General features: G+C 42.4%; 2 protein-coding genes across 5 annotated transcripts; one reads left to right on the top strand and one right to left on the bottom strand.

The window, feature by feature from the left end:
• Window positions 1–53: 53 nt before the first annotated feature.
• TIPRL (TOR signaling pathway regulator) lies at window positions 54–11,815 on the bottom strand. Of its 4 annotated transcripts, none has more exons than XR_010785716.1 (8): window positions 9,639–10,043; window positions 7,112–7,291; window positions 6,164–6,263; window positions 4,928–5,059; window positions 4,443–4,538; window positions 3,784–3,846; window positions 1,115–3,094; window positions 54–975 (listed from the first exon to the last, which is right to left on the bottom strand). XR_010785716.1 is itself a non-coding variant. In XM_066572073.1 (8 exons), exons 2-8 carry the CDS (start codon window positions 10,034–10,036, stop codon window positions 3,037–3,039), a joined length of 1,041 nt encoding a protein of 346 aa, XP_066428170.1. In that variant the 5' UTR covers window positions 10,037–10,043; window positions 11,749–11,815; the 3' UTR covers window positions 54–3,036. The 4 variants fall into 4 exon arrangements, 2 of the variants coding, with proteins under 2 accessions (XP_066428170.1, XP_066428169.1); XR_010785717.1 differs by having other exon boundaries at window positions 54–423; XM_066572073.1 differs by adding an exon at window positions 11,749–11,815 and having other exon boundaries at window positions 54–3,108.
• A 134-nt stretch (window positions 11,816–11,949) lies between these two features.
• On the top strand, window positions 11,950–22,887 carry GPR161 (G protein-coupled receptor 161). Its single transcript, XM_066568964.1, has 8 exons — window positions 11,950–12,002; window positions 12,603–12,693; window positions 12,873–13,159; window positions 14,032–14,626; window positions 15,151–15,875; window positions 17,382–17,486; window positions 18,736–18,855; window positions 20,194–22,887. Exons 4-8 carry the CDS (start codon window positions 14,187–14,189, stop codon window positions 20,439–20,441), a joined length of 1,638 nt encoding a protein of 545 aa, XP_066425061.1. The 5' UTR covers window positions 11,950–12,002; window positions 12,603–12,693; window positions 12,873–13,159; window positions 14,032–14,186; the 3' UTR covers window positions 20,442–22,887.
• The last annotated feature ends 118 nt before the right edge of the window (window positions 22,888–23,005 follow it).

The raw sequence follows: 23,005 nt of genomic DNA, 5'->3' as shown, positions 1-23,005 counted from the left end.
AGTCTCCTGCCAGACAAAGCTATCTGGATGCAAAGTTCTACTAGCAGCCAAAATTCAGCATCACAAGTAGTTATTTCAGTTTATTTTGCTCAGTTAAAAATAGAACTGCAGAATGTTTGGTACGTTTTATTTAGCAACATACAAGGAACAATATAAACTGCCACATAAAACTCGACACAAAACAGCTGGAGAATCACCCCAACTCCCTCCCCCCCTAAAGTTATTTATTCAAAGTGGTACTTTTCTGTGGAAAATTTGTGTCAGAGCACTTGCTGTACACCAGTTTATACCGCTGCTTCTTGGTAATCTGTGTGGCGTAAGAAAGTCACAAAGTGCTCCAATTTTGAACTTGCTGTAACTGTAACTTCCTAAAGGTGCTCTTGTGATTTCCCCAACACGTGTCCCACTGAAATGCACAGCACCCTTTAGAATAGATGGAGAGCACATATCTATAGTCAATTACATACAAAGTCAATTCCATAAAACTTTATCACAGGTCACAAATTAGGATGTATGATGGACAAGAGAAAACACACAGTATAAGCTAATCATGCAGAGTGCCCTTTCCACTGCTCCCTCCCCACTCCGTGGCTTTCCCCCCCACACTGTATTTCAGACCAAAGGAGTTTAATGTTAGCATCACTGACCAAGCTCAAATCACAGGTTGAATTAACAAATGCAGATACAGTTTCCTTCATGCCAGCACTACATGAGCTCTGCTCCCAGTCATACCAGCTGTAAAAGTGTGGTTTTATAAGCTCTAAAGCATGTATACTAATATATGCTTAGAGTAAGTGCCATGATTTACTTCTACCAGAAAAATAACTCTTCACCTCCATTTGTCATTCCTTTCTTTTTTACTCTTTCCTCACTTCCCTCTAACACTGGAGTGGACCCAAATAATCTTCTATTAATAAATGGATTTTAATCTCTTCGGTGCTGCATCCATTTGCAGTCCTTTTCTTCATCCTGACACTAAAATATTTAGGAAAAAAGGGCAGGAAGATGAAAAAAAGCCAACAGATTTTAGGACTGTAAAGGGGAACATAGATGACCTTGCTTCTATTTCAAAGTGGCCATAAATTCATTCACCCAGATCATGTCTGATAATTACCTGGTAATTATCACAGCTGGACAACTTCTTTCAGAAACTGTTTCAGTTCTCTTCACTTATAGTTAATTTTTTTGCAGTAATCCTTTCCAAAGGATTCGAAAGATAAGGCTGAAGGTGTATTCAGAAAAAAAAAGTCTAATCAATAACTTTGTACAAACTAATCCTCACAGTCTCTCTGTGAGGTAGGCATATATTAACTCTCATTTTTACATACATGGAATGGAGGCACAGAAAAATGTGCTCTTCCCTGTGGCTAGAGTAAATCAGTAACACAGGAAAAATTGCAGTTAGTTCCTGCCTTTCCACCTGCAGTAGAATTCACTAGACCAGGCTGCCTCAAATAAAAGTGAAATCAATGTGTTATTTGTTTTTAATAAGTAACAGTCAATTAGATGGCAGTACACTTTTCTCCCCCAATAAAAACCTCAGGGTCTTTCCTACATGAAAACCTCACAAAATATATTATTAAATACGAGGTTTTGTGGTGGGTTGCTTCTAGTAAGCCATGTGGTGTAGAATATGAAGAGTTTTAAACAAAAACCCCAAGACATCAGAATGTGTCCCTGTTCTTATCTGCAAGCACCTTGCACCACCAGGCCTGCTTTTCACTGCAGTTACATTCTTCCTGCACTGAGTGTCAGCAGCAAACCCAGACAAGCCTGCTTAACTGCCTCATTCTTAGGCCAAACCAGTAATATATTGCACAATTTCCAAAAGCAATACAAGTATTCAGTTTCATCTACAGAGTGTTGAAACCATGACTATACAAGTGATCACACTTCTATCAATACTAGAACTTAGAATAATTTTAAAATAAACCAAAATTATATATCTGGAATATATGTTAGCATCCTTCTAAGGCCATACAGGATCTCATTTCTCAAACTGCAAATACCAGCATCCTTTAGGGAACACTTACCCAACCTTAAGCCTCAAGGCTGTTTTGCAACTTGGCTGTCAGGGCAGTAGAACTGTCCCATGTGGGCACATCCAAGAGAAGGCCAGCACAGGGAGATGCCTTTCCAGCAGCGTACATTACTGGAGCAGCACAGGGACCTCAAGTGAGAGTCCTAGAACTGCCCACAGAACTCCAGCTGACACTAGATTAAACCAGCATTTGTGAAGAGACTTAGCAGTGGCTCCTGTTAACCTCCAGCTCTCCTGGAATTAATGCTTCACAAATAATTTTTACCTTTATATAGTGTCAAACAAATATACTTTTTTCTCTACACTTAAACCTATCTCAGATGAAATGAATATTCTTAGGTGAGACTCTGGATCAGAAACTACAAGAAATAACTTTGCTGGTTACCAGTAGGGGAAGCCAAGGAAAATGGGTAGTTTAGGACGGACAGATCAAAATAAATGCAGAGGAATTTTTTTTTTTTTTTTTTTTTTTTTTTTTTTTTTTTTTTTTTTACTGTGGATTATTTCTCAATAAAAATAAAATCATGCCAGTTTTACAACTCTGGTAGCTTCATAGTATCTGAAGCAGCAATAACAAAATCTTCATAGAATTGTAAGTGGATGGGAGTCCAGACAATACTCCTGCCTGCTTGGCGAACTAAACAGAACCCAGACCCCCAATAGTCATTTCTCCAATGCTGTTGAAAACTGTAACTCACCACCAGTCTATCATCAACTCCAAATACAGGCTAAAAAAAAATCCAAACCAAAAACACCATTAGCAAAATCTGCTTGAAATGTTTTCTCTCATGGCTACAGAAAAATTAGCCAAATTCTTTATTCCACTAGTAGTGAAACACCCCCCATGTCAACAACTGTGACCACATAATCTCCAGTATACTTCAAGTCCTTATGAAGTCACATTTATTTAGACTTAGCACATATGGTTTCCAGTGATGTTTCTGGTTTAGGCTCCAGCTTCTCTGGGAATTCTAGTTTTTCACAGATTGTCTCCTTTATGGGTAGATACTGAGAGATCTCGTTAGGTTCCGTGAACAGGGTAGGTGGAACATTCTAAAAAAGCAAAACTTTTACATGAAATGAGTGAAAGAAAAGAGGGGATAAGAAAAAGTATTCCAACCCCAAACTATTACAGACAACCTATTATTTACTGGATGTAAACACCACTCCAGGCAAACTTTTTAGAGGCAAATGAAAAGTAAGGGAGGAGGAAAGATTCAAGAAAATGTAAGTTCATGCATTTGTCACAAATAAAAATCAACAGCTGCAATTCCAAATGTGCCACAAATTATTCTGAGCCATTACTAGAGTTTTAAAGTGGCCTATTAACCTCAAATATTTGAGAAAAACTGAAAGAGTCTATTACCAAACAGATCTTAATCCCTAATATGGCTTGGAAGCACACAAATTTAACACATGAAATTTAACATCATGGGACATGGACTACCTGACTTTTAAGCTGAACAGTTCTGTGAAAAAATAAAATAATAAAAACATTTTGTTAACTCAATAGTAGAAAAAGTGACCTAATCCTACACCCTGTCATGTGATCTGAGCATTTACAAAATGTAAATCTGCTCTAAAATCACCAAAACAAAAGTTGGATAAGCAGAAAGAACTTTCTTCTGTATTAATTCCAAACTGAACAAAGAAGGACTTAAGAGACACAGTATTTTCTATGCTGACCATAAAACTAAAAGGCAGACAGAAGGAAAAGAATCAAAGTTTTAAAAATACAATACCTTTAGACTTGATATTTTGCTTTCCCTGGATGTGTATTCTCGCAACATGTAGGTCTTGTCAGCCTAATGGAAAAAAGCAATCATCTGGTATCAGTAAAACAATCATTTTAAATACATTTAATTTAGGAAGCATTGGAATTTGGTTGACCACAAATTGTCACATAGAAGAAATGGACATTCAAATTCATGAAGATAGATGACAACAATGTTTTTTCCAAAAACCACCTGCGTGCATGTTTAAAAAAATTCTATGACTGAATATGCTTGTTAATTTTTACTCACATCCTGTATTATTTGTGAGATACCAGAACTCAATGTACTGTGGACAGTTATTTGCAAGTTACAATAACCTATTTGAAGACAAGACAGTATTGAACTCTTTACCGCTGCCTATTTTTCCTCTTGTGCTTCTTTCTCTAATCTATGTCTGTCAAATGTATTTAAATGATTACATCACACGACGGGTAGCCTAATCTGCTCATACACATAGCATCCAGGACTTGGTTGCTAGCTCAGCACCTCCACAATAATAAAATACACTCCGAAGTTTTTGTGCCCCAAACATCAGTATTAAATTAGAGGAATATCACTGGGTCACTGGAAGTAAAATGGCAAGGGAACCTCTGTAAAGTAACTCATGATGGAAAGTAAGGGTTTACCTCATGATGAAGCCTTGTATCATTCATCCTGATGAGTACCCCATCCACTCGCAAGAAGAACCTCAGCAGCACAAAAAAGCTGGAAGGCATAACTCTCTGCAAAAATAAAGATGGTCCATTCAGCACCTTACAAAGGTTTACTTTAAGCATGTACTTGTCTACATCAGATATTCACAATGTAAGACAATATAAGAAGTTTTCAAGAATTAACTCAAAGTTTGGGCAGTTGATTTGCTACAGTGTCTCAAAGGCCTATTAGGCAGGAAGCAGGAGGGAAAAGATTGTCCCCTGGAACAAATGACAGATGACAAAGGTTTCAAGACAACATAATTTCCAGTAAGATCATATTTCTAAGAGCAAGGATGAAGACCTTTGTGCTTTAACGTTTAAATCCCAGAAGGAACAACATGCAAAAAGCAGCTGTCTTTTGCATTAATCAGCCAACTGAGTCCCCGGGTATCTTTTAGACACCTCCCAATACTCACTACTTTCACACTCAAACTTGATACTCCATGATCATGGAGTTCATCTTCAAACAGGAGTACTTCTTCAAAAAACATAATTTGTTCCCTGGCTTTCAATTTCTCTGTATTTATGTGTTCTGTTGTAGGAACAACCTAGACAAAAATATTAAGAGCAGTTAGCATATTAATTTCTTGCCAAACTACATAAAGTTTGTTCTGATATTTTTCATTCCACAGTTTTAAAAAGGAAAAAACTTCTCAGGCACTAAGCTTAAAACACCCCAAATTTGTAAGAGAAAAAATTAAAATCAGAGTTTCCAAGAGTTTCTTCTTGGAAGTAATATCAAGCAAAAACAAAATTTAAGAGTGAAAAATTCTGACTAAACTTCTCCCTGGGTACCAGGCTCAGTAGGGTTCCAGCTGCAAACAATTCCGCTTTCTTTCAAAACATTTGAAGATATCTTGTGTTCAACATACATATGAGAAATTCAGGTTTATAAACAGATTTCTGTGCATTTAACACCCCTATCCCACAACACACCTTGAAAATTATTCTAATAAAGCCTTTCCACAGAAATCAAGTACCTGTATGTTTTCTATCTCATGGTCTCCATAGACAGTTCTGGTGTCCTAATACTATGGACCAACATTGTTTATTTCTATGCTGTACTTTTAATTCCAGCACAACTCAAATGATCTCTAACTAAAGCAATACTAGTGAATTAATACATCTGCTTAGTAGCAAGCAATCTGCATGCAGTAAACAGAAGCTGCAAACTTCAGTCTTATTTTCACAAAAATAAAGACATGGGAGGGCCTGTGAGTTTAAATATGAGGAATTACTGAGCTGCTGTTGCAGAAAAACATCAGGCCATTGAAAGTAGCCAGGTCAAAAAGCAGACAAACATGCAAGCAGCAGAGCATGAAGGCACTACAGAATGACACAGCTGATAGTTCTGCTGTACGTGAGCAGCTCGGGGCTCTGGAGCAGTCCCCAGCAAGAGCTGAAGCCTCCCAGCTGCTTTAATCCTAAAATGCTTTAAGACACCACCCACCCTCGTTATTAAAATAAGCCATGATTTGATTAGGATAAAATCATGAGCTGAGAAACATGAGAAGCCCAAATTACACCTTGAAATCAAAAATTATGAAGCACAAAAGATTTTGAAGAAGCCTACTGAAAGGTAAATGACAGCTTCAAAAAAAGTTTGACTGAAGCAAGATGCAGTCAGCAATTAACAAGAAGAAAATTATTACCTTTAATGTTGCGGTATCTCCCAGCAAAGTTCCTTTGTAATCTGTAGTGTAAGTCCAGTCATATGGCTTGACAACTTCCTTACTGTGCTCAGTCTCACTCCTCAACAGTGAAAGAGAAAACAGCTTTGTAGTAATTGCTTTATAGCAATTCTCAAAAAATTACAACCTCACATAAGACTGTGCATTAGAATTCTGACACTGTTTCAAACGAAAAACAGCAGCATTGTCTGAGCTGCAATCACAATGTCAAGACTTAATCATGGTTTCACATCTGTTTCCATAATAACTTTGAAAACAATTATGAAAATTCTCGATCTATTTCAGTTCTATGACTCAAAATAAAGATTCTCAGGCAATATTGCTGAAAAATCTGTATTTCAAGATCAATGTCTCTTTAAGTAGGCAGAAAGTGATCTCTTGACAACTCACAGCAATCATTAACACTGCAATTTAGCTTAGTTTTCATGATAACTTTGCTTTGTTTCTGTGCTTTATTTCCAGATGCTCTACAACTAAATCCAATTTGGTAAATACTAAGCATCATAATTAGTTCTCATGCATCTTAGTCTTAGGAACAAAGCATGTTCTGCTTTGTTCCTAAGGCTAAGATTTTGAACACATACAGCACTTTCCAACACCACACAATACAGTCTTGTAATGCTCAAGGCTCTATGAGTTTAAATAAACAGAAACAGCATTAGGTCATGTTAAACTTGACATTTACTTTAAGAAAGCCATGACACAGCTGAAAAATACAGCTGATCCAATTTAACAGAAAGGATGATGACAGCAAAGAAAAGCAAAGTGACCTCTGTGATCACATGCCATATCTAGGGTAGAACCAAATGCAATGTGGTCCTCAAGAGTTCAATTTGTTCCTTTAACTACTGTATGACAGTTTCATATACAACACACCAGTACCTGCCCACTGGTGATAAAATACTGTACCTGCTCTCTTGCCACTCCTCTGCACAAGCGACTTTGATCATACCTTGACAATTATTGACACATTTTAAAGCATCTGTAGCATTGAACTCAATTCCAAAACCATGGTCATGCTGTATTCTTAGGACATTGTCTCCAAACATCATCTCTGGCAGGGAAGGCATGTGTAATTCATCAGCCAACCTGCAGAGAAAAATAAAAGAGGCATCAATCAGCTGATCACAGCTCAGTGAAAGTAGTCCTTGTTTTGGAACAAGGATTCTTTAGACCATGATAACTTAGAAGACACATCACCAGGTTAATCATTTCACCTGAAATTCAGACTCATTGATCTGAAGTGACTTTTCCACCAAAAAAGTACTCCTAAAACATTCCATCACACCATCAGGCTCAGACAAAATTCTCACACATGAGGAATCAAGAGTATCTGAGAAACATGTAGAAGCCATTTTCCACCTGTGCTAGCAAATCCCTGGATGGTCAGTGGACCAACTTCAGTAGGTGCTCAAAGAAACTTTTAGGAACTAGGACTCATCATAAGCAAGTTTGAATTCACTGCACAATGGTCCATTCCTCCAAATTTAGAAGCCTAGAAAAAAGATGCTTAAGACAACCCTGGCAGAGAATGTAAAAAGTGCAGAAGACACTACTGTACTCTGCTGGTAGAAGACATGTACCGGCACACTTCCTAAACTCTTCCTCCTCACCTACCCGACTTCCCAAGATCAAAAAGGAGTATCTCACATCTGGAGAGGAAAAAGCTTTGGGAAATACACCTATTTGAGTGAGGGGAGGTAGAAGAATGTCCTAATCATAATGTTCACATTGGTAACAAGGCTGAACAAAAGTGGTTATTTCTGTAACTCTTAATACAAAAGAACAGTGTCAACCTAACTAAAATAAAAATAGTAAATTCCACAGACCTGGAAAATAAGATCCTATGTTTTTCCCAAAGAAGGCAGAATAACATTATGAACTTTTCCATTTCATCAAGTGTAGGAACCCTTGACCTGAAAAACCCAACCCCTGAATAGAAGAGTTCTTAGCTATGGCACATTTAATCCTTCACCTTTCCACACAGGTTGCTGAGGGATTTTTGCAATATATATTTGCCAGAAATAAAATTCCTATAGGTACTAATAATGTTCCCCAAGCAATAAAAAAGACAATATGGGTCACTGTGACCTTGTTGCACCTCCTACAACTGGCCTCAGCTCATTGATCCAGCCTGTCCAGATACCTCTGCTGAGCCTTCCTACCCTCCAGTAAATCAACACTTCCACCTGGCTTGGGGTCATCTGTGAACTTACTGAGGGTGCACTCAATCACCTTGTCCAGACCATCAATAAAGATACTGAACAGGACTGGCCCCAATACTGAATCCTGGAGAACACCACTGCTGATGGGCCACCAGCAGGATGTAACTCCATTCACCATCAGTCTTTGAGTTCAGTCATCCAGACAATGTTTTACTCAGCAAACAGAGCACCCATCCCAGCCATAAGCAGCCAGTTCCTCACAGAGAATGCCTTATTAGCCTCAAAAAAAGGTAAAAGCAAGATAAATGAAAGTACATTAACAAGACTAATGAGAATCCTATGTATACTGAAATTTATTCCAGAAAATGAAACCAAGAAATATCTGCCAAATCCATCTGTCTTTAAGGTATGGCACAGCTGAACTCTCCAGTTCCACATTAGCAAATCTGACTTAAGTACTTGATGCTGATACAGGAACATTTCCTCCAATGATTTCACTGGACTGGAAAGTTCTACAAGAAGAGAGCAAATTATAAATTTTTAATGAAAACCACTATCTTAAAATAGCTACTACTGAGACATGGTATGAGATGTTAGAAATATTCTTTTTCAAAAAAATTTTAAAAATCAGGCTTCTAATTAGCGGATCTCAGTTCACAGAGATCCAAAACCGTTATAATCATATAATCAGAATGGTTTGAGTTGGAAGAAACCTAAAGGTCAAGTTCCAACCTCTCTGCCATGGGAAAGGACCTCCACCAGACCAGGTTGCCCAAAGCTCCATACAACCTGCCCTGGGATATCTCCAGGGATGGGGCATCCACAATTTATCTGGGCAACCCATTACAGCGATTCACCACCCTCACAGTCAGGAATTTCCTTCCTAGGGTCCAATCCAAATCTCCTCTCTTTCAGTTCGAATCCATTCCCTCTTTTCCCCACACTACATGCCCTTGTAAAAAGTCCTTCTTCATCTTTCTTGTAGGCTGCCTTCTGTAATCATTAAAACAAAATTTTGGAAATTACCTGTAACCCAAATAGCCCGAGTTCTCCAGCCAGAGAATCAAGCTTGAGGGGAAGGAACAATCCCGGGAACCAAACAGTGTCTCCCCCGCCCTGGGAACGCTGCGTGTTTCCTTCGCAAGGCCACCCGACGCCCCCAGCCCCTCGCTGTGACGGCTGAGGCCGCAGCCCCGCGGTGGCTCCCCGAGCAGCGGGGACACCGTGCTGTGCTGTGTCCCCCTGCGCTCCCGGCCCGGAGCCCGCCCCACCTCTCGGCCTGCGCCGACTTCATGATATGCGTCCGGGCGGCGCTCAGCTTCCACGGCCCGAAGGTGAAGTCGCGCCGGCTGCTCTGGAAAACGGGGTGCATGGCGGCCTCCTCTCTGCCGAACAGAAGGCAGGAGGCGGCGGAAGGGGCGGAGGTGACGGAGCCCCTCTCCTCCCGCCTCCTCCCGCACAGCACTAACAGCAGCGCCGGCGCCCCCGGAACCGCCGCCCCGTGGCGTTTCCGCTTCCAGGGCCGCGCGGCGCGGAGCCCCGGCGGCGGCGGAATCCTGGGATGCCTCAGGAAGAGCGTTGCCAGCAGGGCGAGGTAGAGGATCCTGCTCTTCTGCTCAGCTCGAGTGAGCCCACATCTGGAGTGTTCTGTCCAGGACAGGAGAGACATGGAGCTCCTGGAGCGGGTCCAGCGGAGGGCAGCGAAAATGATTGACTGATCTTCGTTAGGTGGAAGGGCTGAGGAAGCTGGGCCTGTTCAGCCTCGAGAAGAGGTGGCTGAGAGGGGCCCTTATCAATGTATACAAATATCTAAAGAGGGGATTCCAAGAGTATGGATCCAGGCTTGGTGGTGCCAAGCAATGGGACAAGAGGCAATGGGCAGAAACTGATGCACAGACGTTCCACATGAACATAAGGAAGACTTTCTTTACTGTGCAGTGACCGAGTACTGGAACAAGTTGCCCAAAGAGGTTGTGATGCCTCCACCACTGGCAATATTCCAGACCTGTCTAGACACCACCATGTGCCACGTGCTCTGGGATGACCCTGCTTGAGCAGGATGGTTGGACCAGATGACCCATTGTGGCCCTTTCCAACCTACCCAGTCTATGATTCTGTGAGGTGATATGAGGGAGCAGATGGGTGAGGAAGGGAGTCCACACTTCTCTGTGCTGCTGGAGCCACTGTGGGGAGAGTGGGCTCTCTAATCTCCTCTGCCCAGGATGAAGAGCCAGCAAGCTCACCCTGTTCCAGCAAAGCTGGGCTGCAGAAGCCAGTGGAGAATGTGTGCCCCACAAGTGCTTGTGCCTCCAGGTACTTCCCCATGGGTACTTTACCAAGAGCAGTGGGACAGCTGGGTAGGAGCAGTTTTGGGGAGCTCTGAAGCCTCTGGTAGCCCTGGACCATCTCCATGGCCACACTCACAGTTACAGCAAGCATTACCTGGCTCCATCACACAGGTGCCCTGTGCTATGTTAGAACACACGCGTGTGTGCACACAGAATCACATCTGGGCAAGGCTAGAATGGGGCACAGTGGATCATCTGGTCCAACTTCCCTGTTCAAGCAGAGTCATCCCAGAGCGCACCTGGCATAGGATTGTGCCTAGACACGTCTGGAATATCTTCAGCGAGGGAGACTCCACAACCTCCCTCGGCAACCAGTGCACAGTCACTCGCACAGGAAATAAGTTCTTCCTCACATTCAGGTGGAACTTCTGTGCATCAGTTTTTGCTCATTGTGGAATCTCTTGTGCTGGTTCGATACATTTTTGAATGCTGTCCAAAGACGGTCTTTTTAAAACGTCAAAGTGCAATGGCATAGTAAGCTTTAAAAAGTCCTGTAGAAAAATATCAGTAGAACTGGTTGAAAATGATACATCAGCTTGGTATTCTAGCACTGATGGGTAGGTGCTTGTCTTGATGATGCTTTTCTGCATCATCAAAAGGGCAGACTAACTCCCTATGGACTTTCCCTGGCACAGGAGCAAGACACTCAGTCCAGCTCCTGCTGTTGGAACATTGGAGCAAACTGAGGCAGCAGCCAGAGGAAACTGATGTCCACAGCATTAAAACCTCCACAAAGCAATCAAAATATAGCACAGCTCACATCAAGGCAGTCACCCTCTGTGCTCAAGGGCATTGCCAGAGAAAGGCAGGAACTAGGGAGGCACAAGCACAGCATTTCATTTTTGTTCACCCTTTACACTGTGCCCTTTATACTGACACTATATCCAATGTCTTGCTTCAGATGTGTGTGTGGGGAAAAACTCTTTCCCAAATCTTATTTGTGTTACTTTTAATAGTGTTTGGGGGGTCTAGGAAGTCTCGTATTTAGGCTCTACGGCTGCCTGGCACTACGAGCCGGGGCAAATTACTTTACCTTATCCATGGAAAGTACTTCTCCTCTGCCTTTAAACCGAGTTCCCGGGAAGTGCACGGACCGCCCCGGGACGGCCGCGGAGAACATGGCGGGCGGGGAGGAGGCGCGGCGGGCTGAGGCTGGGGGGCGGGACGGCGGGAGGGGCAGGCACGGGGCTGGGGCCGTGCCCATCTCGGGGGAGGCTGGGACCACGGCGGCTGACGGGGGTCCCGGGCGCCCCAACCAGGAACGTACCGCTCTGGCGGCGGCGGGCGGTAAGTGCGGAGCCAGGAAGGGGACAAAGACGGCGGGACGCGCTGGCTCCCGGCGGGTGGGGGCGAGGCGATGGATGCCCGGGGCGGAGGACCCTTTTCCAGCCCTTTGTTCGCTGCCGGAGGGAGCGCGGGGGCAAAATGGCGAAACCCCCGTTCCCCACCGTATTTGCGACTCGGTCCCACTCGTTTCGTGGGTGTGCGGGAAGCCTGCCCGCGCTGCCCGCGGCCGGGATGGGATGGGATGGGATGGGATGGGATGCGATGCGATGCTGTCCCCACCTGGACAGCCCTGGCCCGGGAGGGCCACCTCTGCCCGAGGTCACTTTTCCCCCGCAGGGTGCAGCAGGGCAGTGAGGGGACGGGGAGCGCCAGGTGCTCCGGGCATCGGTATCGCAGGGTGCGGCCGCAGGGGAAGCCGCCTTTCCAAAACCCGCTCCGGCCAAAAAGTGTTAGAAAGGCACACAGAGGTGGTGCAGGCATGCTGAGAAAGAAACTCGAGGGGAAGTGTTTGTGCACACGTCCTCAGTCACAGGCTAGGGAAGAGCCAAGTTATGTTTTTTTCAAAGCATGGCCCAGTAATGTCTTTAATTATGTTCTTAGGAAAGTACAGATAAAAATGGGAAAAAGGCGTTCTTTCCAGACTGACAGTGCTGCCTAATGCCACAACAGCCACGCAGATGGAAGCATTTCTGTGAGTACTGTCTGGGACCCATGTCTGCCACAGTTGCAGAATTAGCTAAGATAACTTTCCTGAGTCCCTTCCCAGAAATGCTAAAATCAACTTTCCATTCATTGATGGACTCTTCTACTTTTTTTTTGGTCTGCATATTTGCATTTTTTTTGTTTGTTTGTTCATTCATTATCCTACAGATGCGTGAAGGACTGAATGAAGTAAGAAGTGATTGCCATGTGAAGGCAGCACAGAAAAGAGGAATTGCTAAGGAATTGGAAGAAATAACAAGGTTTCACAAAATGAGGCTGCGAATCAATGGATGGATGCTAACACTGAGAAGTCAAGGATTAAAGGTTCTCAAGCATTTCTGTAGCATGGACCGCATCTTAATGCAAGGAAGTGTCTTTCAAACCTCATGTACAGAAAGTCAATTCCTCCAGTCCTTTGGCGTTGGCAGTAAAATGCAATCAGCAGTGTAGCTAAGGTGATTATGAACATGCAGAAATTATGTTGGGACAGTACATGCAGTGGTGGTCCCTGAGTTTTTGAATGTTACTTAGCAACTGTTAAGGAAGAGTCAGCAGGATGTAAGACTGATCTCTGGGGCCGTTCAGGTCCGATCCAGCTAGCTCTGGACCCTGGCTCCTCACAGTCTTACAAGGACAAAAGTAAAAGACTAGAGGCGCTCTTTCCTCTCAGAACAATCCATCATGATCCATTGTCCCACTTTATTGTGGAACCACTCCAAGGAAGTGCAAGGGAGGCAAAGAGAGGTTGGAAGTTTCCTCCCGGGAGATTTTAAGCGCAGGGGAAGGGGGGTGAAGGAGAGGGGCTACAGCCAATGGGATACAAATGAGGAGAGGGGCGAGGGGAAGGGTAGATCAGGGAGAAACCACCACCACTGGGGCTTAGGGGAGAGGGGAAGACCATGTGATATGAGAGGGGAATCCCATGAGGATACAAATATACTATTCAGTATGTTTGTAAATACCAAACCCAGTGCAAAACAACAACTAAATAAACTATTTAGTGCAATACAATAGCAGAGTATGACTAGCCTGGCATCCATAGACCACCAGCAAATGCTGTATAGGCAGAATACAAGGTAACTATCAGGATAGGCAGAAATTTTTTAAAAAGTGACTTTCTTTAAAGTAAGATAAGCAAAGATATTTGATATTTGTCTTGTTTCTTGAAGAAACAAGTGATATTCTTGTTTCTTCACAGCCTAGATGAAGGGGCTGGTAAGTAGGACTTAGAAACAAGTAAGATCTGTAGAAAATTTTAAAGTAAAAAGTGCCTATTTTCTTTCTTATTTCCCTTCCCATTCACCTCTTCTTGTCTTCCCTGTTCTAGGCTTGGTGTTATCCTCTTTGGTGTGCCCACAGGCAATTTACTGCCCCTTCACTTGCCCATCTAAAATATGTAGTTCCCTGCATGCTACAGTTAAATTTTAACAAAGGCAAAAGGGCCTCCAGTCTTCGGAAAGAGTTTGAAGAACTATTACCTGGATGTTTCTGAGCACTGTTCTGCTTCTAGCTGCTCAGCATGTCTTGGCTGCTCCAGATCTGCACACTCTGACCATGAGCAGCAATTCCTCCCTCAGCAATGGGAAGGGCCTGAGGAACCTGACCACAGAGGAAGATGGGGCAGTCAGAGTCACTGAGTCCGTTGCTATAATTGTCATTGCCATCTTCATCTGTTTGGGCAACCTGGTGATTGTTGTCACTCTGTATCGCAAGTCGTACCTTCTCACCTTGAGCAACAAGTTTGTGTTCAGCCTGACCCTCTCCAACTTCCTACTCTCCGTGCTGGTGCTGCCTTTTGTTGTGACCAGCTCCATCAGGCGAGAATGGATCTTTGGGGTTGTTTGGTGCAATTTCTCAGCCCTGCTCTACATGCTGATCAGCTCAGCCAGCATGCTCACTCTGGGACTCATAGCTATAGACCGGTAAGCTGCTCTTTGGTAATGAATTGTAACAAATTGTCTGCTCCTCTCATAGAGTAACCACTGCTTGTTCATAGAGTTGAGAAGCACTTGCAGAGGGTTACACAGTGTACTGATGGAGTATCATTTTTACTTCAGCCCCTCATGAAATTTTGATGTGGAGCAAGAGAAAGTGATATCATCAATAATGGAAAATGCAGACATTCATCCAGAGTTTTTTAAAGCTCTTGATGGTATAATAGCATACTATTTGATAAACATGAAATAGTGACTTAAAATTCCAGATTATACCCTAAGCACACACTCACACATAAGAGCAGATTTAATGGTTGCATATGTGCCTTCAGCCACGTTTGACAGTCTTGACTGCGGTGATACCTACTTTTACATGTAACTGTTTCTAGAAAGAGGGCTTCTGAGCCTGTTTGAAGTAAAAATAACTAGATATCAGCATCATTAAAGCATGTTCTTTTCTTTATTGTATGTCTCTTATGCTCCCATGGACTACTTATTTTCTTGCCCCGCAGGTACTACGCTGTGCTGTACCCAATGGTTTATCCGATGAAGATAACGGGCAACAGAGCAGTGGTAGCTCTTGTGTACGTGTGGCTGCACTCCCTTATCGGCTGCCTCCCTCCCCTTTTTGGCTGGTCCTCCTTGGAGTTTGACCAATTCAAGTGGATGTGTGTGGCAGCCTGGCACAAGGAGGTTGCCTACACGGCCTTTTGGCAGATCTGGTGCGCACTGCTGCCATTCGTGGTCATGATGATCTGCTACGGATTCATATTCCGTGTGGCAAGGATTAAGGCCCGCAAAATTCACTGTGGGAGTGTTGTCATTGTGGAGGAGGAATCGCAGAGGAATGGGAGGAAGAACTCCAGCACCTCCACGTCATCCTCTGGCAGCCGAAGGAATGCTTTCCAAGGCGTTGTTTACTCAGCCAACCAGTGCAAAGCTTTCATAACCATCTTGGTTGTCATTGGGGCTTTCGTCATTACATGGGGACCTTATATGGTAGTAATAACGTCAGAGGCACTTTGGGGTAAAAACAGTATTTCCCCTGCTTTGGAGACATTGGCTACATGGCTGTCCTTTTCCAGTGCCATTTGCCATCCCTTAATTTATGGGCTGTGGAACAAAACAGTGCGCAAGGAACTCCTGGGAATGTGCTTTGGGGATCGGTATTACCGCAAGTCCTTTGTTCAGCAGCACAGGACATCGAGGCTCTTCAGCATTTCCAACAGGATCACAGGTAAGATGTGGCTGCAAAAGACACTTTCTTAATATCACCAAGAGCAAGGCTTCCTGTCTGCCTGTGTTTGGAATGTTTCAGGGCTCTCTAAAGAGAGTTGGATGTTTCTGGAATTTTTAGCAGTCCTTTATCAGTCAGGTTACATTTCAGAGGAGAATTTTTCTCTTTTTTTATAGTTAACATCGTTCTCCTACTATAGTAAAACTTTCTAAGGTAGAGAAGACATAGTGATGAGGTCAATAAAAATAATTTATTTTCTTCTTTCTCAAGCATTTCCTTTTGTGTGCCTTCCATTTTGTGTTGCCCAGATTTGAGCTCTACCAAAAGTACTTTTTACTGCACTTTTTCTTTGATCAATGGCCTTATGCTACAACTCTTTAAAATCTGTTAAGGTTCCACTGCCATAACTTTCTGCAAGTTCAAATTTTAGGCTTAATTGTTGGGAAGAAAAGATCATAAACAAAGTAAAACTGTGTTAAACCATAAAACTATTTGGTGTGTCCCCAAGTTGCAGACTGAGACCTCCAGTTGCTCAGTTTGGTGGCTTGGTTTGTTTTTGTTTTTTTTAAAGTAGCAACGCAGTGACATTCAGATTTTTAATAATTTCCCTGATCATGTTCAGAAGCTTCCAAAAATAGAACATCTTCAAGGGATATTTCATGCAAAGGCATGAACTGAAATTGGGAAGGATGATCTAAAATGCAGAAAGAAGATGAGAGCAACAAGGCATCTGTTATCTTTTCTGCAACCTGGGAACATTGGGAGAGACTGTCATGCAAATGAAAGAGTTATGGAGCTTTAGCCACATAACAATCTCCAGGATCTGTGGCCAGTCTGTATCCAGGAAATGCTATGGATTAATACATTGGAAAATGAGGTGGGGAGGGAAAAGACAGGAAATTTCTTTCTTTTTCCAAGCGATAAACTTGAAGCTGTCATCTTCCTATCAGATGTCTTAGCTGGAGGCTGATAGGGAGGAGAAAAAGACTCCCAACAAACTCACAACAAAATCTCAAGGTGGGACCCAAAGCAGCACCTTTGTAAAAGTCTCACAATCTCCTCCCTTCTTGTTTTGGAGATTTGAAAGAATTTGGGCATCTCTGTGCCCCAACCTTGCTCCTGAGCTTCTTCCCACACTAATGGCCTGTCACAGCTGCCTGTGGCTACCAGGTCATTGTCTGTCTAGAAGATGCCTGGCCAATCTCCCCATCCATGTGAGAGCATATGTTTGGTGCTCAGCCTGTCTGGCTGATAAAACACACAGATGCAGCAAGAGTGGGAAGGAGATGGTGTAGAGAGAAAGGAGACTTGCTTTTCCAAACCTGAAAGGTGCTGACTGGATTTCTAAGATGGGAAGTCCAGAAGCTGTGCTCTCTGCTTCACCAAGGTAAGTTTTATATGCAGAATAATAAATAAGGCAGTAGAGTGGGTATTACTAGAAGAGGTTTTTACCTCTGCAAGCTTCTTAACCATTCACTGTGTAACAAAAACAAAACTTTCTTGCAGATTTGGGACTATCACCTCACCTTACTGCCCTCATGGCAGGTGGGAGGCCATTGGGAAACAGCAGCAGCACAGGAGATACAGGTTTCAGCTGCTCACAGGATTCAGGTATCTGCAAGTTTCTTGATCCCTACTTGGGCAGAAGTTTGCACTTGGCAGTAGTCTTGTGGACAGTCAATATTTACAGCCGCACATGTCTCCTGGTGGACAAATGACATGAAGCATCTGTTCTAGCTGTTCCAACAAAACTGCTGCAGTTGCTTTTTTCCTCCCTTGCCCTCAATAGATTTACTTGCAAAATAGTGCTTATGGAATGGTGACACTCTCTTGGTAATGTGTCCTGGGAACAAGACTCACTGCTTTTGTGCCCTTCTCCTTCAGTTTCTGTTGTTCTTTGGAGACTTTCTCTGTATCCACAAGGAACAGAGCAACAAAGTGCTGTGAACAATGTGCTTCTCTGTTTCCTATTTTGTAAGATACCTTGTCTTGTTCATCCTGCAGTGTAAACATAAACATTTAGGATGATTTCAGCTTATGATTTCATTACTACTTAAGATCTCTCAGTTGAAGATGGCTTGGAAAAGGGAAAAAAAGAGTTCTGATGGTAATTTTCTATCCAGATCTCTTGCTAGATTTTTCTGGCAGTTAATGCAGCTACCAGTCCTTAACTGCAGTAGTTATTTTAGAGAGTATTTCTGCTCTAGAGACACCAGAGGGTGATCTTTTAAGGGTTGCTTGGTGTAAGGAGTTTGTTTCCTACTTTTGTAAAGGAAGTCTGTGGAGCTGGGATTTATTTTTGGTAGTTGTTTTCTGTCTGTTGTAGATATTCTGCAGTTATATGTGATAAAAGAGAGCAGCCTCCTGGTAAACCTGCCTCAGTTAAGAGAATGTGGTGTTACCATCTTGTGACAGCAGTTTAAACAAATGAACAAAACTAAAGTAATGCCAAAATGCTGTTAGAAGTGCCATTGCTGGTTAAGGAGGGAGCACAGTTCATAGCCTGGGAATAGATACACAGTGATCTACTGTGAAATACTGTTTCACTTTGTATGCTTTTACTGTGAGTTACTAAAGAGCAGAAGGAAGCCTTAGTCCCTCTTGCGTGTTGCTTGCTGCACGTAATACATGATCCTGGGGCCTGCAATGCCCAGTCTCTAATCAAAATATTTCCCAATCCTTTCAATGAAAACTGACCTCATTCTTTTCCTGTGCAGTGTTTAATGTGAGCTGAAATTTACTCACAAAAGCTGGATTTAGACATCTTTTGAAGGAACTGCTGAAAATAAGCTGAAAATGTTTTGTTACCATATTGTATCTCCCTGTTACTGTTTTACTTGGGGTTTCTTGCTCTTTTCAGGAACAGATACAATGCTTCTTGAAGATTATAGCTCAGATGGCCCTCATGCCCCACACTGCATCTGTCCTCCTCGAAGGAGGAGTTCAGTGACATTTGAAGATGAAGTGGAACAAATCAAAGGTGAGTGGAGGGGTAAGCATGAAAATGCTCCGAGTCAACTATACTGAATGTTTAGGAAATCTCACAGGACCTTGAGAATTGTCTTGAAAAGTATCTGACCACTGTGTGCCCTGACAGACCAGATCATTCATGCAGGTACAACAGAAAGCAAAATCAGGCCTTTCTTCCAGATCTCAAGTAGCAGCAGTCAAGGACAAGAGTTAGAAGCTGGGATTCCCTGCATATATAAAAATTAAATTGCACAGCAGTATCCTCTCTGCAATTCCACTCATCTTAGTGACTGTTACAAGTTTTGCTTGTTTTGTGTTTCTTGGGAAATATATTTTCCTGCCCTCATATTTTGGTTGCATTATCTCTGTGTTTCTCATTTGCTCTCTCTTGTCAACTTTGTCACTTACAGACTTGAAATTCTTCCATTTACAGACTTCAATGATTTGAATATAATTTTATTCTGTTTAATTTACTTTTTCTTACTTAAATTCTACTTTGCTTTACTGGGTGTGTTCTTCAGCATGTATGGGTGAAAACAGATGAACCACATGCAATTTTTTCAGTCAGCTTGTTGATTCTGGGCTTGCAGAACATTGCAATGATCATCTGTAAAATGTCAGAACATGATTTTATTCTAATAGTTACAAAAATTTCAGTAGAAGACTTGATAATAACAACTGAGTTTTCTAAACAATATGTGATTGTGGACAGGATGAAAATGAGCAGAATGCCTTTAAGAATCAAGTAATAATAAAACCTGAAATAATGAGAAAATTCTTTCTATGGAATTTTTAAACATCTTGGCAAAATTCCCTTTTGCCCTCTTCCCAGCATGAGATTAATATTTCCTTGTACAAACACATTAGTATACATTTCCCACTATCTTTCTGAGTGATTACCTAGGAGCAGACATCTAATTTCTTGTGAGAGTGAAAGAGGAAAGTCTTAGTGCACAATTCCCCACAGGTTTAGCAGTTCTCCCTGGTGAGTCTCAGGCTTTTCAGCATCCCTGAAGCTTTAAATTATTTCAGCAGCCTCACTGAAGAGTTACATTTAGGATGAACTCTTGTATTGGTCAACATGTTGTTGGGTAGAGAGCTGTACAGATGCTACAAAAATAGCTGCAGATTATCCCAGGTCTGAAGCTCTGGAAGCTTTGTGTTCATAGAATGGTGTAGGAAGCTTGAGTATTATTGGTAAATAACTGTTGGAAAATAAATAATTGTTGGAAAATAACTCTGTAGTTATTTTCCAGAGGGCATGATCATGCCTTTACAACAGGATCTATATTAGTTTTCAAGCATTTGCACAGCCATGCTTACCAACTGTTACCTTTTTTTTTTTCAGAGGCTGCAAAGAATTCTGTTCTTCATGTAAAAGCTGAAGTGCATAAATCTCTGGACAGTTATGCAGCCAGTCTGGCCCGAGCTATAGAAGCTGATGTGAAACTCAGCCTGTTTGGGGAAGATGCTTTACCAGGAGCCCTGTTCCCCTCATGGACTCTGGCAGGAAGCAGTGGGAACATCCGGCGTGGTGCCAGGCCCCATGCCAGCCAAAGACTGAAGCTGCAGAGCATCGATGAAGGGAACGTTTGACATGAGCACTGGAGTGGGAAAACAGAATGAAACCACTAAGTAGGTCCTACTGCAGCTGGTAGTGTTTCACCAGAACCAGGACACCTTGTCAGAATGTTTCCAGTGTTTTTTCACATGGAAATGGCTGAGTTCTGTTACTTGCATTAGCATTTTACAGCAGTGTTTTTTTACTGGTTGGGGTGCTACTGACTCTTCTGCACGTCATTATCACACAGCACATAAGGAAAGCAGGGCTTGGTTTCATTGACCACATCATTAGTCAGTTGAATCTTGGGTCCATTGGCCAAAGCTGATACTGGAACAAAACAGAAAAGGTATGTGCAGTGTTTAATTCATTGTTACATCCATTCTCTTCTGACCACCAGGATAATCAGCTGATACTTGATAGTTGTAGTGCTCTGAAGGAGCTTGTGCTTTGGATAAGACATAAAGCCTTACTCCCAGCTGAGCAACATGGACTTCACTAAAGACAAAACCTGAACTTTTCCCAGAGCTCATGCAGATTATGGTCCTACTTACCTTTGCTGGGGGATATTTCTGTCTGTTCAGCCATCAGAATGCCATATCTGACATTGGACTGTTTTGCTTCAGCGGCATGGAACACCAGCTCCTCTGGATGTAATGAATGGGAGTAAACATGTGCTGGGAACAGCACAGAGGTGGGATTTCAGGAAATCATTATTGCAGAATTCTTGGTTTCTTTGAGAACTTCAGCTCATGTTTTGCTGTTATTAAAAGGGCACACTGTGGCTGTGCTAAACCTGACAGAATATAAATGAGATATTATCACTTCATATTCAGGATTCATTTTCTAGAGAGGAGACAGTTAGCTGTTTGTTTGGTTTTTCTAATCATGAGGGAATGTAGTATTTAAGCTGTAGTTACCTCAATGCTTTTATTTCTTGGAGTATTAATTCATTAATCTCAAAAATAAGAACATTTGGCACTTATATTGCACTTTGCATGTTCTTAAACACTGTACAGACATTACCTTGTTAGGCCTTTGTGAGAGGGTTGATCTGCCCTGCTTGCCAAAGAAGGGGAACTTGGCACAGCCAAGCTGCTGGCAGTGAAACAAGATGCAAAGGTGGCAAGTTTTATAAGAAAAAGAGGGATGAGGTGGATCATTCGAGTATATCCAGCTTGAGGAACCTTTCTGTGCCTTTGTGGGCTACCCCCTTCCTTACTTTGTGGGGTTAAAACCCTGCCTTACTGTGTATGCCAGAGAGGAGATGTAAGTGAGCAGGATAATTCCTTGAGGGTGGGTGTCAGTAGCAAATGGACTTAAGGACCAAGGGTTTGCATTTGTTTACTCTGTGTCTGCTCGCCTGTGCCTCTACCTTTCCCCAGAAGTGCTTTGTATGAGGTTTTGCTGCAGATTGTTTGGAAATCATGATCAGGATGTTTCCATCTGGGCAAAAATGGGGTGTACACTCATTGAGTTTTGTCTTTGTATGACTTACTCAGAGGCACAGAAGCAAAGTGTTATGAGGCAGAGCCTCGGTCCAGTACTATATTTAGATGTCCTATTTGTCTTTGTTCCTGATTCAGAGATGTATTTCAGCACAAGCTTATATGCATCTCAGGACAAAGCAACTTAACTTTCTGAACTAGCCTGAATCCCATTGCGTTCCCATGTAAAATATAACTGCATGCTTAAAATTCAGTACATGGTTTGCTGGTTTAAGAACAGGCTGTTAGAGCAAGAACTCTTAAGCTCCAGAAAGCTGTCTCTTAGCATAATGCAGGAATAAATAAATTAATAATAGGGAGGTTCTAACTCCTGCATTTTGTACATCTAATGTGTTAGAGAGATTGCATCTGTGGGCACTCATAAGGAAAAAAACCAAAAATCCCAGTATTTGCCAGGAAACGCTCTGCATCGTGGTCATTATTGCTGTCATTACCATTTATTCAACACTCGTTAAGCTGTGCACTTGCCTGGAAGGTTTTTTTGTGCATCCCTTTTATTCTGTATTGCTGCTTGAAACAAGTTGAGCAGGGCCGTTGCTGAATGTCAGAAGGACACACACTAGTATGAATGCATTGTGGAGGAGTAGGTGCTGGCCCAAAATGCTGTGTTTAGGAGAAAAAATTCCAAGGCACGTGTGGAAGCACAAAATTGATAGTATTGTGTAAAAAGTACATTTTTCACACAGGTACTGAGACAAATGCAGCCTTCAAGAAGGTCAGGGGGGTTGCAAGAGTTTACACCATGGCTGAATTTGGCTGCTTGTGTTAATGTCAGTAATCTGATATTTAGTGTAAATATTGTTCATGTTTTTGTACCGACATTATAACCCTTCCATAACTCTGTTATTACCAGAGTCGTTCTCTCACTTGAGTTGTCATTAACAAAAGCAGTAATTGAGAAATGCACACGTTTTGTAAAACTGTATTCCCATCTTAAATACAGAAGAGAAAAAAAACCAACTGCTTTCCAGTTCCTGATGGTCTGTGGTGTTTGTACTATTATTTCAACTTACATTCACCTTTAAGTATTTTACTTTTTAACGTGTGTCCAGCTGACGGGATGATGCTGTCAGGCGCGGCAGCTAGAGCCG

This window comes from Molothrus aeneus, chromosome 2 (assembly GCF_037042795.1).
Source record: "Molothrus aeneus isolate 106 chromosome 2, BPBGC_Maene_1.0, whole genome shotgun sequence".
Taxonomy (NCBI): Eukaryota; Metazoa; Chordata; class Aves; order Passeriformes; family Icteridae; genus Molothrus; species Molothrus aeneus.
The sequence above is the reverse complement of the archived record's forward strand: the minus strand, read 5'-3'. Positions and strand labels throughout refer to the sequence as shown.